This window comes from Meleagris gallopavo, chromosome 9 (genome assembly GCF_905368555.1).
Source record: "Meleagris gallopavo chromosome 9, MGAL_WU_HG_1.1, whole genome shotgun sequence".
NCBI lineage: Eukaryota > Metazoa > Chordata > Aves > Galliformes > Phasianidae > Meleagris > Meleagris gallopavo.
The window spans coordinates 11213766-11226853 of record NC_139412.1 but is presented as its reverse complement, the minus strand read 5'-3'; the positions used below and the strand labels follow the sequence as shown (position 1 = coordinate 11226853).

Below are 13088 nucleotides of genomic sequence, written 5' to 3'. Positions count from 1 at the left end.
AAATAATCCTGGAGGCAGAGGCAGGGAAAGGAGGCTGCTGTAGCTGCTTGCCATGACTTCTCTAGGAACATTCTTACTGTATTATTAGCAGTATGTCACCCCAGTCTGAGCTCCAAGCTCAATAGTGTGCTTGAATTTAGCACATGAACACAGCTTTCCCTACCAAAGGGAAAGGCAAGTTGTTAAATACTCCAGATACTTCAAGCAAGTCTGTGTGGTTGTTGTTTCCCAACCTTCAGGTCAAAGTACAGCTCTATAGGGAGCAGTGCTCAGAGTTCCTGTTTCCAAGCACTTTTTTTTTTTTTTTAATTGTCTTCCCCTTTCTCCTGTGACGTGTCTCCTCGCACTGCTCAGCTCCAGGCAGCAGGAAAAGGACAGTCGTAAATCCAGCACCGGCTCACCCAGCTCTCTGCCTCTCCTTCAGGTACTCAGCCTCTTTTTGCAGCCCGGTTCCCTTGTGTTTGCTGAGGGGCCAACAAGGTTGTAGCTCACAAGGGACAGGAAAGTCTTGGGGAAGTTTGCTGCAGCTGGGACAAAAGAGCTCATGCAGCTGAGGAGCACCCAGGAGAACCTGCTGGGAGGAAAGTGCTTTGGTGGAGGTTCAGAGTCCAGGTAGATTGGAGGTGAGGTTGTTAACGACTAAACGCCATCTGTGACAAGAAGTACAATGAGTTCCTGTGACTGCAGGGGTGAGATGTCCTGGTGAAGTGTGACTGGTTTTATACTGTCAGCCAGGCTTTGTCAGCCACTTCCCATGCACTCTGCTACAGACGGGCAATGCCAGATGACATGAACTCAGCATAAAAGAATAAGCCAAGTTCCATTGCCAGTCAAGGCTGTTGAATTCCCCATATCTGCACGCTGCATCTCCATGAACCTCTGGTATCAGCTTCATGTACTGCTTGCTGCTGGAATGAGTTTGAAGGCAAAAAACAAGGCAAAAAGGGGTCAATGTTGTGGCTTATTTTCCTAATTTGTGCTTCTTGGCGCTCCTTCGTGTTAACAGGTTTATTTGCCACCAATTTACTTCCCTGAGAGGCAGCAGGAGATTTGGGATTTCCTTGCACAGTGGTGTAGATGGGGAATGTAATGAGGGTCTCAGAAAAGTGAATTGTCATTTGTGTCAGGATTTGGCTTTTTGAGAGAGAAATAAATGTAGGTAAGTTGTTAGTGATTTAAAGGTAACTTGACTCCATTTGTTATTGTCACAACTCTCCTAGTTTCCACAGCTTGGTTTTCTACAGGTAAAATCAACCCAAACTGAAACAAAATTAAAATTTCTCATCCCTCAAATACTTAATCAAGCTGTCAGAGCTAAATCCATTTATTTTCCACAGTGTGGTGCGAAGATGTTCCCAGTCTCTGAAGAAGACTCCAGAGAGGGTGGGAGGGAAGTTTCATACACATGGTCCATCGCTAGTGCACACAGAGTTCTTGGGGAGCTCAGCCATAAATGAAGTGATCAAGCTAGTTCTCCAGATGTGATGCCAGCCAGGGGATCTGACATATCCTACCAGAGCTAAGCAGGGGTCTGAGCCCCTTCTAGAGTAGAGAATTTATTGCTTCTGTACTTGTGCCACCTGCAGGCCAGAAGAAAACCCATTTGTGCTCCATTCATGGTTCAGTTCACAGCTGCCTGGATCATTTCCCTAAGCAGCTGGATGTTCCTAACCTTCATTTTCTAACAGGTTTTGCACTCTGTTCCCAGTTCTGAAATGATGTCCTGGAAGGAGAAGAGTATGAATCCACCCCCGTGTTTCATCCAGCACCTGGACCACCTTGTGTTGACTGTTAAGAGCATTGAGGACACTGTTGCCTTTTATTCCAAAGTCCTGGGCATGGAGGTGGTGACTTTCAAGGTAACAGGGGCCAAGCAAGCCTTGGGTCTCCGGGGCTTGGAGTTGCAGTCCTGCACTGGTGCCTGGTCCCTGTGGTTCTAACGGGGGATATGGGTCATTTCCATAGTGTGGGGATGGTAAAACCAGCACAAGATACAGGCCATTAAATCCCGAGTTTCAGTAGAGTCAAGCTGAGTCAAAGAAAAATTCAAATCACACTGCAGAAGGAGCCAAAGTGACCCCCTCCCCCCCCCCCAAAGAAAAGGAGAAATTGTTATTGAAAAACAATATCTAAGACTGAAGAAGGCCACTTAAACTCACAAAGCTTCTTTGGAATCACAGAATGGTTGGGTTGGAAGGCATCTTTAAGCCCACCCAGTTCCAACCTTCTGCCATGGGCTGGCTTCCCCCAACCAGCTCAGGCTGCCCCTGGCCTTGAGCACCTCCAGGGATGGGGTATCCACAATTTCTTTGGGCACCCTGTCTCAGTGCCTCACTACCCTCTAAGTATAGAATTTCTTCCTAACATCTGACCTAAATTTCCCCTCTTTTATTTTAAAACCATTTCCCATTGTCTTATCATTATTATACCGGGCAAAAAGTTAGTCCCCCTCTTGCTTATGAGCTCCCTCTAAGTACTGGAAGGCTGCAGTGAGGTCTCCCTGGAGCCTTCTCTTTTCCAGGCTAAACAAGTGCAGATCCCTCAGCCTGTCTTCATAGGAGAAGTGCTCTAGAACTTTGATCATCTTCATGAGCCTTCTGTTTAACCTTTCCAACAGCTCTGAATCCTTCATGTGCTGGGGATCCACTGGCAAGCTTAAGACAGGATAGCTAACATTTTCAAAACAACACCAATGCATCTCTTACCAAATCATAGGGCAATTTGACATGTTTTGACCATATCCATTGCACCTCATTAACTCCAAAACCTATTTCATTGTCTCCTGCTCCATCAGGCCTCTTAAAATCAGTTCCATTTACATTCCAGGACTGCAGTGAGCAATGATTTGTTTTTCAGATGGCACAAATAGCAACTCACTGCTTTTGCATTTCCATAGAGCTTGGCACTCAGTTGCTTTGCAAGCTTGCAGAAATCTTGACCATCTGCAAAGAAAAGAGGTGCTCAAACCTCAGTGTCTTCTGAGTGCCTCAATTTTGTTCACACTGCTGTTCTCAAAATGTGCATTACCATTATTATTATTATTATTATTACTATCCTGCCTGTCCTACAGGCAGGATTCCCAAAACTGAGCACTTGTACCATCAGATCTTGGAAGTAGTTACATGTGGCCAGGGGACTTTATCGGGTCACTGCACCTGGAGGGATGTTTTGGAGCCTTGCAGCAGCCACTTCTTGCCTTGAGCTGCCACATCAAGGGCCCAAAGTTATCAGCATTACAACCAAGTCCCCAGGACTTTCAAGACTACACAGCTGAGGGGATACTAAAAGCTTCCAATCCAGGAAGTCTCATTGGAGATTGATTCTTTTACTTGGGGACAGGGAAATCGCAAAGCTTTACGTTTTGGCAACCAGAAGTTTAACCTGCATGAAGTTGGGAAGGAGTTTGAACCTAAAGCTCGATGCCCAGTCCCTGGCTCTGCAGATATCTGCCTTATCACAGAGACATCCCTGGACCATCTCCTGGGTCATCTGAAGGTAAGGAAGGCTCAGAGTAACACAAATCCTTGTAAACCTGGGAGGCACTAAGCTGGAGCCTCACAAGTGACACTTCTAAGGTCTTGCTTTGGGGAATGTCAGAATTTTCTCACGCAACAACTCAGATTTGCAAGACTGGAATCTTTTAAAATTCCCTGGAGCATTAAAACCCTGCTTTTATTTTTCCTCCCAGGTTTGTGGAGTGAACATTGAAGAAGGTCCCGTGGCCAGGACTGGTGCTGTGGGTCCAATAACATCTGTATACTTCCGAGACCCTGATGAGAATCTGATTGAAGTTTCTAGGTACATCACAGATAAGAGTGAAGCCAGTGGAAGGGAATCCTAACCATGACCCATTCTCTGCCCAAGTCCCAGTTGGAAGCCTGATGCAGGTGTCAGCATTAATTTTGTAAACTTAGAACAAGGCTCAACTCCCAGCTAGAAACATAGAACTGCATGAGAGCTTTCTCAAGACAAGATCAGCTCTGGCTTGCTGAGACCTTACCTCTGGATATGAATCACAGAATCACAGAATCATAGAATCCTTAGAATTGGAAGGGACCTCTGAAGGCCATCTAGTCCAACTCCACAGCAATGAACAGGTACATCACAGCTAGATCAGATTGCCCAGGGCCTTACCCAGCCTCACTCTGAAAGTTTCTAGGCATGGGGCATCAACTACATCACTAGACAACCTGTTGTAATGCCTCACCGCCCTCACTGAAAAATCTTTTTTCTTATATTTAACCTAAATATACCCTCCTACTTTTATAAATCAACATCGGTTGAGATTTCATGTCTTTGCTAGAAGATGTGTCTATCTAGGAACTGAGGACTGAGATCCAGTGTCTGACATACAAATTGCTCACAAGACTGAAGATCTGTGTGTCATACTCAACTTTGCATTAATACTTGAAAAGTGACAGAATTCTGTTAATCTGGGATGGGAGAAATTAGCAGTGAAGTGGCTGCTGATGGAGAGGAGGATGTGTAACGCTAGACATCTCATTGCTGATTTCTCCCATCCCACATGAACAGAATCCTGTCACTTTTCAAGTCCCTGCAAAATCTAGCTGAGGGAGAAAGAGGGTGCTAAGGGAACAGTGGTATCAGGCAAAGAAATTCTAAATTGGCTCCACTTTCAGCCCAGCCTGGTTGTCTAAGACTGTCACTATCTGAGTTTCCTTCTTTCTTTAATTCCTTCAGTTATTGAAAAGCATAAAAGAACAAGAAGGGGTTACTTGGCGTTTTTCAAGGAGAGCAGTTCCTCAGATGGCCACACTGCGGTAGTAACGTTATCATCAAGGAGATAGTGCTGGAAGACAGAGTGAACTTCTCTGACCTCTATATTCAAAATCACCTCTATAATTGAAATAATCCGCGAATTGAGCTTTTGAAAAAAAAAAAAAATTCTGATGGTATATCCTGTGAAGTCCATGGTGGAAAAAAAACCCAAATCTTAATAAATGCAATGCTTCTCATTACCCAAAACTTGTGTCAGTGTCAGTGGCAGGAGAGAAGGCAGCTTGCAGTTCGGATCAAATCACCTGTGGGAATGAACGATAAGCTTTCCCATGGGATATGGAAACTCACCCTTTGCTTTGGCCGCGGAGAGCAAAAGGGGACCCCTGGGGATGGGAAGCTGGGAACGGGGACCTCGGTCTGGGAGCCCCGGGGCCGCGGCCGCTCTCCAGGGTGCTGACGACTGCCAGGAAGCGTCGCTCCTACCGGCCCCGGCTCCCCAGCTTCTCCCTGCCCAGGCTCTTGTTCCAGCCCAGCCCCATTCACTTTGGGCCTGAGATTGTCCTCAGTGACTGCTTGCTAGCAGATGACCTTCCTGGCTCTGTGCTGGAAGTGTTTATTTCACTGAGCTTGCGACTGTGGATATGTTTGTGAAGAAAGGTCTCCTTTTCTTAATTTTATTTAAGTGTACTTTTTCTTGGAACAGCAATAGAAGGAAGGGCAAAGGATATTTTCCTACTCAGCTGGGAGAAGAAGTTATAAATGTTGTTTGTGTCATATTAATAACTGAATTATCCTCGGTGTCAAACAAACTTGCCCATAGTATCTACAGACCAATTCGTCTCAGACTGAAGACTGTTGACAATCAATGATCTCAGCTTCAACTCATCCTGTCCTAACCTCTGCTAGCCTCTGTTGCTTTCCCCTTTTATTTCAAAGCCATTCTATTGTATATGTTTGAATTAAAGCTGAAAGACTACATAATGTGGCATTAGATTTTTATGCAGTAATAATAATAATAAAAAAAAAGAATTCATTTCTTTATTTAGAAAGACTCAGAGTAACTATGCTAGACAGTATGAGAGGATTACATTATGAATGGATTACATCAGTTGGGCAAATATTTTCTTCTGGCTTGGAAGTTCTTTGCAGAGTCCACTACTAGCAAGATAAAAACGAACCAGCCCACATTCCTTCTTGCCTGTCTAGTCCCATCTCAGTCCTCTCAGCAGAAGACAACTCTGAATTTCCCAGCAGGTTCTGTATCTACATCATGATCATACTGGAAACAAGTCCTTTAGATAAGCAGTCACAGTATTTGTTTGATGTGCATAGGAATATTGCATAGTTCTCCATCTTGCTTCTCAAAAAGAACTAAATATAAGAATTCTTTCAGTGAATCGTTATTCAGGAGTACAAGTCACAGATTTTACCACAGCTAGAAAGATGATTTAGGGGTTTCCTCTTTATGTTTTCACCCCTGTCAGGGAAGAGAAATAGGAAATTCCGAATGTGAGTCACAGCACGCTTGTACCCAACTGACAATCCAGAGTGGCCCATCTCTTCACTGACTACAAAGATGACCTCTGGAAAGCTAGCTCTGATAATTGCCTGGGTGATCTGTCCAAACCCAGGAGGGATGATGTGTCACAGCCCTATGATCACCATGCAGGAAGTGTAGGATGTAAATATAGGACTAATGTAGGATTCCTCAATTGGCTGCGTTTCATTCAGATAAGACATAGAGGCTTTGAGAGTCATTTAACCATTCCTTCTACATAGAGAATTGACAACAACTTCCTAAGGGTTGGACATATTGGAAGGTTTTGCTGGAAAAAAAAAAAAATCCTTCTCTGCTTGAGAGTTTTGCAGGCAGGGCTGTTTACAGTAACTCTGATAGGTTTTTCATCTGTCCAGTACAACTATCTAATCATGATCCAAAAAGTGCTCAGAGGAGCATTAAGGAAAGCACACATTTTGCGGCTGAGTGTCCTCCTCTTCTCCTCTTCCCAGACTCAGCAGTTAGGCATTCTATACAAAAATAACCTTGAACACAGCTTTAAAAATATCTGGACTCTCCTTTGTAGGGAACCAGCTTCAAGATAATACCCCAGGATTTTCATAGATATCCATGGGAGTTTTTGGCATCTGTAGTCAGCTTTCAGCTACTCAGAAACAACTGAGTCAAATTTAATCTGTGTACTAATTACACAAACACACTTTTTGTCTCATGGACTTCTTTGATACTAATGCATCTACTTTGTCTTCAAGGGATAAGAACTTTCCTATTATTGGGAAAGAATAGTAAAGCACCAACAAAGAAAGGAATCAGTTTCTCTGAGATAAATCCCTTGTCAAAAATGCATTCTTTCACAGGCTACAGGCCAGATGAGAGCTATCTGACAGGTTCTCCAGATTGTCCACCATAGAGATGATGGTTTCTACCTTTTCTTCTGGAAGCACATGAGAGGCATTGGATCGAAACTTCTTCAGGAGTGATTCCCTGCTGAGAGGCTTCCTCCAGTGCCCATAAAAAGTGTCACATTTGCCTGTCAGGACATCCCCACTCTTCAGGAGCACTGCCACCTCTCCGTACATTTTGTCAAAGTTAGCCACATTATCTTCAGGGTGCTCCACTACCACTTTGTGGAGCAGTTCCCTCAGCTCCTGCCGGTGGATGCTGCTCTCTGTGAAGGAGCTGAGGCTCACTTCTCCATCCAACAGGGCTGTACAGGCATTGAACTGGAAGGAGTGTCTGGCCTCGTGTTCTGAGTTGGGGAAAGGCCTATTGATGTACTTTGACACTGGGATCTTCAGCACAATGGTACGGATCAAAGAGGGAGAGAAGGACCCTGCATAGTTGATGAAGAGGTTCCGAACGGACAAGGCAGCATCCACCACCCAGTGCATCCCCAGGTGGGCTGGGAATCGCTTGAAAGCAATATCCTGCTTCTCCAAGAGGAACTCATGGTGCTCACTTGGTGTGGACAGTGGTCTGGGTTGATAGATGCTGTAAAAAGCACTGAATCCAGAGCAACCAGAGATATCATCCAGAATGAAAGGGTTAGCTTCCATTCCTCGGGCAGCCAGCAGTGCTGCTTCAAAGCCCAGGCGGGTGGCATTCCCAATATGCAATGGCTTGGCTTGTGTGGCAGCATTTGCCATGGGTGCTCCTGCAAGCGAAGCAGCGATGCCCAAGGCATGGGTACACTGGGTCATGCTGAGAGACAGCAGCTTTGCAGTGGCTGCAGCACTGCCCATGGTACCAACTACTGAAGGAGGGTGGAACCTGAAGGGGAAATTGCAGGTATAAGCATGGAAGTGTCAGTGGAAATCAGCCAGTGGAAATCTCTCATGGATCTGTGGTGGATGGGGTTCAGCTGACTCAATATTTAGCCATATGCAGACTAAGCATCTGCTTGAAACTTCACTGGAGAAAGAAGTTTCCATCCCCAGAAGGTTTTTTGTTTTTTTTCTGTTCTCCCTAAGAGGTGGCATGACTTGTGCCCATATTGCTAAATTTTCACCCTAAATTTCACCCTTCCATACAAATAAAGTGTCCTTATGCAACATGCCCAATGGCAACATGTCCTGGTTGATGTTCTCCCTGGGACTGCACCAGATTCTCAGTCGTCTTGGTGGTTATTTTGGGGGAAAGATCATTGAAGTTCACCAAATGAACATGAGATAAGTGGTGCCTCGTCAGCCCTGGCATTGAGCTCTCAGCAGAACTTTATCCTCATCTTGAGTTCAGATGGTCTTAGAGTGGCATTTTAAAACCCTGAGCAAGCCCATGAACATTAACCAACCCTCTTCCCATGCTCACTCTTAGTGGCCATGTTGAGTCTTTAGGGAAATATGGTTGACCTCTGCTTTTGTTTGAGACCTGGACATTTCCCCAGAGGGCTTGGTACAGTGGCACTGAGCTTGTAAAGCTGCATGAGCTACCACAGGAAGATAAGTCGCATGCTTATACTTGTTTTTGTTCCTGAAATTACTACGCTATGCTCTACCTCTTACCACTCACACCAGTCTACTAGGTGAACAAAAAGATTTACCTTTTGGGAATATTGTGAGCCTCAGTGGAGAAATGCATGAGCCTTCCTTGCACTTCCAAGCCGACATTAAATGCCAGCAGGAAATCCAGGCCATTGGGTTTGGAGTTTGGAGGTAGCATCTGAGAAGCTGCCAGGAGAGCTGGAAGAACAGCCCCTGATGGGTGAGTAGCAGGGTGCCAGGTATCATCAAAGTCCATGGAGTGAGTCTGTCAGACAAATGTAGATAAGAACATGATAGTGGGGTGGGTGAGAGCTGAAGGGATCCTTGCTAATATCAATGAGGCTACAGCAACTTCCACCTGTCATGCAGAGATCCCTATGGTTGCTGGTTATTCCCCTCTAAAAACAGCTTGCAATTCTACAGAGCCAACCACGACTTCTTGGCCTCCATTGTCCCTCCAAAGCACCTAGGCGTCTTCCTGTAATACTAATAAGTGTTTTGAAGGCACTGCAAAGCAGAGTTTCTCCTGGAAAAGCCTGCCTTACCGCAACACCATTAGTGAACGCAGCCAGAGTCGGGGACAGCTTCATACCAGGCTTGCCATAGACATTGCTCACAGCAACTGAAGAGTACAGCTCCTGTGAAAAGGAGATTCAGATTAGATCTTGAGTGAAGAAGGGATTGTATGATGCCCTCCTGCAAGGCCAAGTCCTAGTATCCATAAAATAAGGTCATGGCTGTGCTGATGGGGTCACAGTGGGGGCCACATAAATACACAGTAATATGAAGCTGCTCCTACCAGGCAGTACTTCAGAGCAATATCAAACACATGGGTCGTGCTGCCCACAAGGCCAACGCCAATGCTGTCAAGGATCATCCTCTTGCTTCTGTGACGGACTATCTTGGACAGGTGCTCAGGTCGGACTGCGTGGATGAAGGAGGCAAAGCTGCTGGTCACGGTCTCCTCTGGAGCACTCCTGGCCACCACTGCAGCACCAAAAGAGAGGAGAGGGTTAAAAGTCTATGGGACATGTAATGACAGCTCACAGCTCTTCACCTTTTGGTCTTACTGAAATTAATGAAGAGGAAAGACAGGTGGAGAGTGCAGGATGTGGCCAGAATATCCCTTGGGTCACATAGCTGCAGCTCTGGGTTGCTCCTCATGTAGTTTCAAGGATGTACAAGTGAAGGACATCCAGGCTTCAAACACATCCCCCCACTTGGGCTTCAAGCAGCCATCTTTCAGGGGTGTCAGTACCCCCAGACATGTCAACGTATCCCTGTGTCTGCCAAAAAGGCAGAGCAGGTGCCCTGCTGCATTACCAGTAGAACCCATTGAGAGCTCATCACATAAAATAAAGCCTAAACTTCGTCCCAATTATGTGCTATAGCTTCCATTATTTTTGCCAAGCAGCATTAGACCCCAAGCCTGGATTTTTCAATAAGCTTGGTCCTGCGAGGAGTGAGGAGCCTGGACTCAGCCAGCAAGCAAAGTTCTTAAGCCCTATGGACTGAAAAGGATGCTAGTGCTTAAAGAGAAAAATTCCTTTGTATATCCTTTCATTATTCGGCTCAACGTATCAGAGGATTTATAGCCTCTGTTTCAGAAGGGCATTAAACCAGAAGATCACCTGAGATTGCTATTCAAGGGGAAGTTTATCTCCATCTCTGAAAATACCTTTGCTGTTAGATAGGAAGGAACACATTCAGCTTCCCACGGAAAAGTTAGTGTCTGTATTTATGACCTGTAAGGTAGATCTGGGCAGATAGCACTGACTATTGGCACCTTTATACTTGCAAGTCACCATTTCCAGGTCTTTAGAGGTGTAACATTTCTATGGAAAATATCCAATTTGGAACCATTTTTATTTCAGTGACAAATTGCTTTGTTTTGATGAATTTATAGAGTTACAGTTATTATGATCCACTATAATCTACAATATCATTATGAGAGGCTCACATGAGAGTAGGAAAACTATAAAATTCACTATAGCTAGTATTTGCATGATTTCAACTCCATATATATGTATTTATAAATGTGAGTGCTGGTATAGTAGATGCATATATACAAATAAAAGACAAATTAAACCAAATGAAACCAATACATGAAAAAGTCAAGATGAGCAAATCGAGAAAATAAAAACTCTTTCTTTCAACACCTAAAAGGAAACATCATCAAAATCAACAAGTACACATGACACTATATTTTTTAAACAGAAATTTTCCCAATTAGACAAAATGACCATTCCCTAATTTCACTAGGATGCATTCATTCTTAAATGTCATGACTACTGACTCACAGTTTGCTTGCAATGGTGTTTGGACTCACCTAGAGCCGGGGAGTCTGAAATCCACTTGTAAACACAGCTGAGAATGTCATCATTGCTGTGACTCACGGAAAAAAAATCACCCCTTGCTGCAGCTCTGCAGAATGGATCACTATAGGAATCTGTACCACTCAGCAGTTTGAAAACCCTTCTGCAGACCAAATCAGTGCCCTCCCTGTGGGCATCTCCCTTACACTGCAAATGGGAGCACCAACGCCCTTGAGGAGGGGGAAACTGTGAACTCCAATTGGATTGGAGAGGCTGGAGGAAAACCTGCCGGAATTGCGCTGCACCCATGAAATGTTGTTTGCTGTTTTACTGTAATCAATTACTCTTTTCACTGTAGTAGTGATATTTTTTAACCCTTCAATTAAAGACACTTAATGACAGCAGTGTTTTCATCCCGCTATGACAGCCCTACTGCAGAACTGAATTAAAAAATAAGACTCTGTTCTAGTAAAACTCTCTGAGAGCAAATGGATTTGCATAGATTATTATTTCTGTTGCTTCAAGTGTCTGAAGTGCCACAAATTGCATTTATTTCATTAAGAACTCATTCAAATTGAAGTTAATAAGCAACATTTATAACAGACCAAAGGGCTGCACCGCTCAGCCATGCTCAATTTGTCTGAAGAGGGAAGCTGTATGCAGCTGTGAGACAGGGAAAGTAATCAGAGAATCTCTTCAAGTAACGCTAAGAGCAAGGTCAGATGTGAGAAAGATGTAAGAGAAAACACAGGAGTTAGGAATCTATGCAATGACAGCTACAATTCAAATTTCTTCAATTTATGGCCAAAGTGTAAGAATTTGGAAAGTCTGGTTCTCAGCCAGTTAAAGTCTCCATTTAAGCACAGGGCTAGTAATCAACATTTTTATCATTTGTTCCACTCAGGGCAATAATCAGTGTAATGAGACCCCCCCAAGCACACTTCATCTTCCAAGAATTTGAGAGGATTAGCTCAGTATACTTAGTAAGTACACAATTATCTTGAGATGCTCTTTAAAAAATACAGATACAAACCGTGAGCAGCAGTTTTATGCACTTGCCGGGAGCTTCCCAGGAACTTCTGAGATCTCTAGAGTAAAGACAGAGAAAGATCATTTGTCACCCAAGCTGCCTGAACTTTTTCGGAGCCGTTTTACTGGTTGTGCCTCTAACATGGCAGTGGAAGACACAGATCAAATGAGCGGATAAAGCTCACTTTCAGAGCTGACATATTTAAAGGAGAAAAAAAAATATTTTCCAAAGCTCAGCCCGGTAGGGGTGCCAAGAACAGCCAGGGAAATCGAGCAGTGCAGTGGAAGGGGCACACAGACAAGCAGATCTGCCATGGGATCCTCCTGCAGCCGTGAGCAGGACCAGCTCCGAGTGGGCAGGAGGAGACAGAACCGCACAGCACATCCCAAAAACAGCAACCCCACCACAGCACCATGCAGAACACATTTGGGATGTATAAAAGTAACAGCCATGGAAGGAAGGGGTTAGTAAATGTGAATAAAGTGTCTGTGAAAACCGTCTGGTTTTGTCAATATTGGGGCAGGTTCCCATTTAATGCCATGACAATTTTGACCACTCTGGGAACTGCCCGGAAAGCGACAAGACCTCCTTAAAGTGAGAAAGGAAAGATCGGAGATGGATAAGTTTTGTACACAAAATAGTATTTACCTGCAAAGTTAAGAAGACCATTCCGGTGGCTGCTCCCAGCTCTTAATGCCCAGCTCTGCACTGCTCTATTCGAGGGCTAGGAGAGGTATTTGTCTGAAAGGTGCTTTGGTGTCAGGGTTTATATATGCTTCTGAAAGGCAATTTGCTTTTTGTTGGTGTTTTTTTTTTTTTTTTTTTTTTTTTTTGCAACTGAATTTCAAGTGAGATGACATCAGCCTCTGGGGATTAAGAGGGTGGGGGGAATTGATGAGGAGGGGTGGTTTTTCTGTGCTAAACAGAAGGGAAACCCCTTTGGTTTCAGGAAATAATAAAAGATTTAGGACAATAACTGACAAAGTTCAAGGAAATTCCTGTCTCCA

At 44.4% G+C, this 13088-nt stretch overlaps 2 protein-coding genes across 5 annotated transcripts; one reads left to right on the top strand and one right to left on the bottom strand.

Moving 5' to 3' along the window:
- The first annotated feature begins 275 nt into the window (after positions 1-275).
- On the top strand, positions 276-4986 carry GLOD5 (glyoxalase domain containing 5). Of its 3 annotated transcripts, XM_085230636.1 has the most exons (5): positions 276-424; positions 1709-1859; positions 3340-3495; positions 3689-3798; positions 4702-4986. In XM_085230636.1, the coding sequence occupies exons 2-5, from the start codon at positions 1716-1718 to the stop codon at positions 4706-4708; spliced, it is 417 nt and encodes a 138-aa protein (XP_085086762.1). In that variant the 5' UTR covers positions 276-424; positions 1709-1715; the 3' UTR covers positions 4709-4986. The 3 variants fall into 3 exon arrangements, with proteins under 3 accessions (XP_085086762.1, XP_085086761.1, XP_010713618.1); XM_085230635.1 differs by having other exon boundaries at positions 3689-4986; XM_010715316.4 differs by having other exon boundaries at positions 280-424; positions 1689-1859; positions 3689-4986.
- A 1586-nt stretch (positions 4987-6572) lies between these two features.
- Positions 6573-12837, bottom strand: LOC100546964 (cis-aconitate decarboxylase-like). 2 transcript variants are annotated; one of them, XM_010715317.4, is made up of 6 exons: positions 12730-12837; positions 12085-12139; positions 9536-9723; positions 9282-9374; positions 8796-9001; positions 6573-8026 (listed from the first exon to the last, which is right to left on the bottom strand). In XM_010715317.4, the coding sequence occupies exons 1-6, from the start codon at positions 12748-12750 to the stop codon at positions 7108-7110; spliced, it is 1482 nt and encodes a 493-aa protein (XP_010713619.2). In that variant the 5' UTR covers positions 12751-12837; the 3' UTR covers positions 6573-7107. The 2 variants fall into 2 exon arrangements, with proteins under 2 accessions (XP_010713619.2, XP_019473782.2); XM_019618237.3 differs by lacking the exons at positions 12085-12139; positions 12730-12837 and adding an exon at positions 11066-12003.
- Positions 12838-13088: the final 251 nt, after the last annotated feature.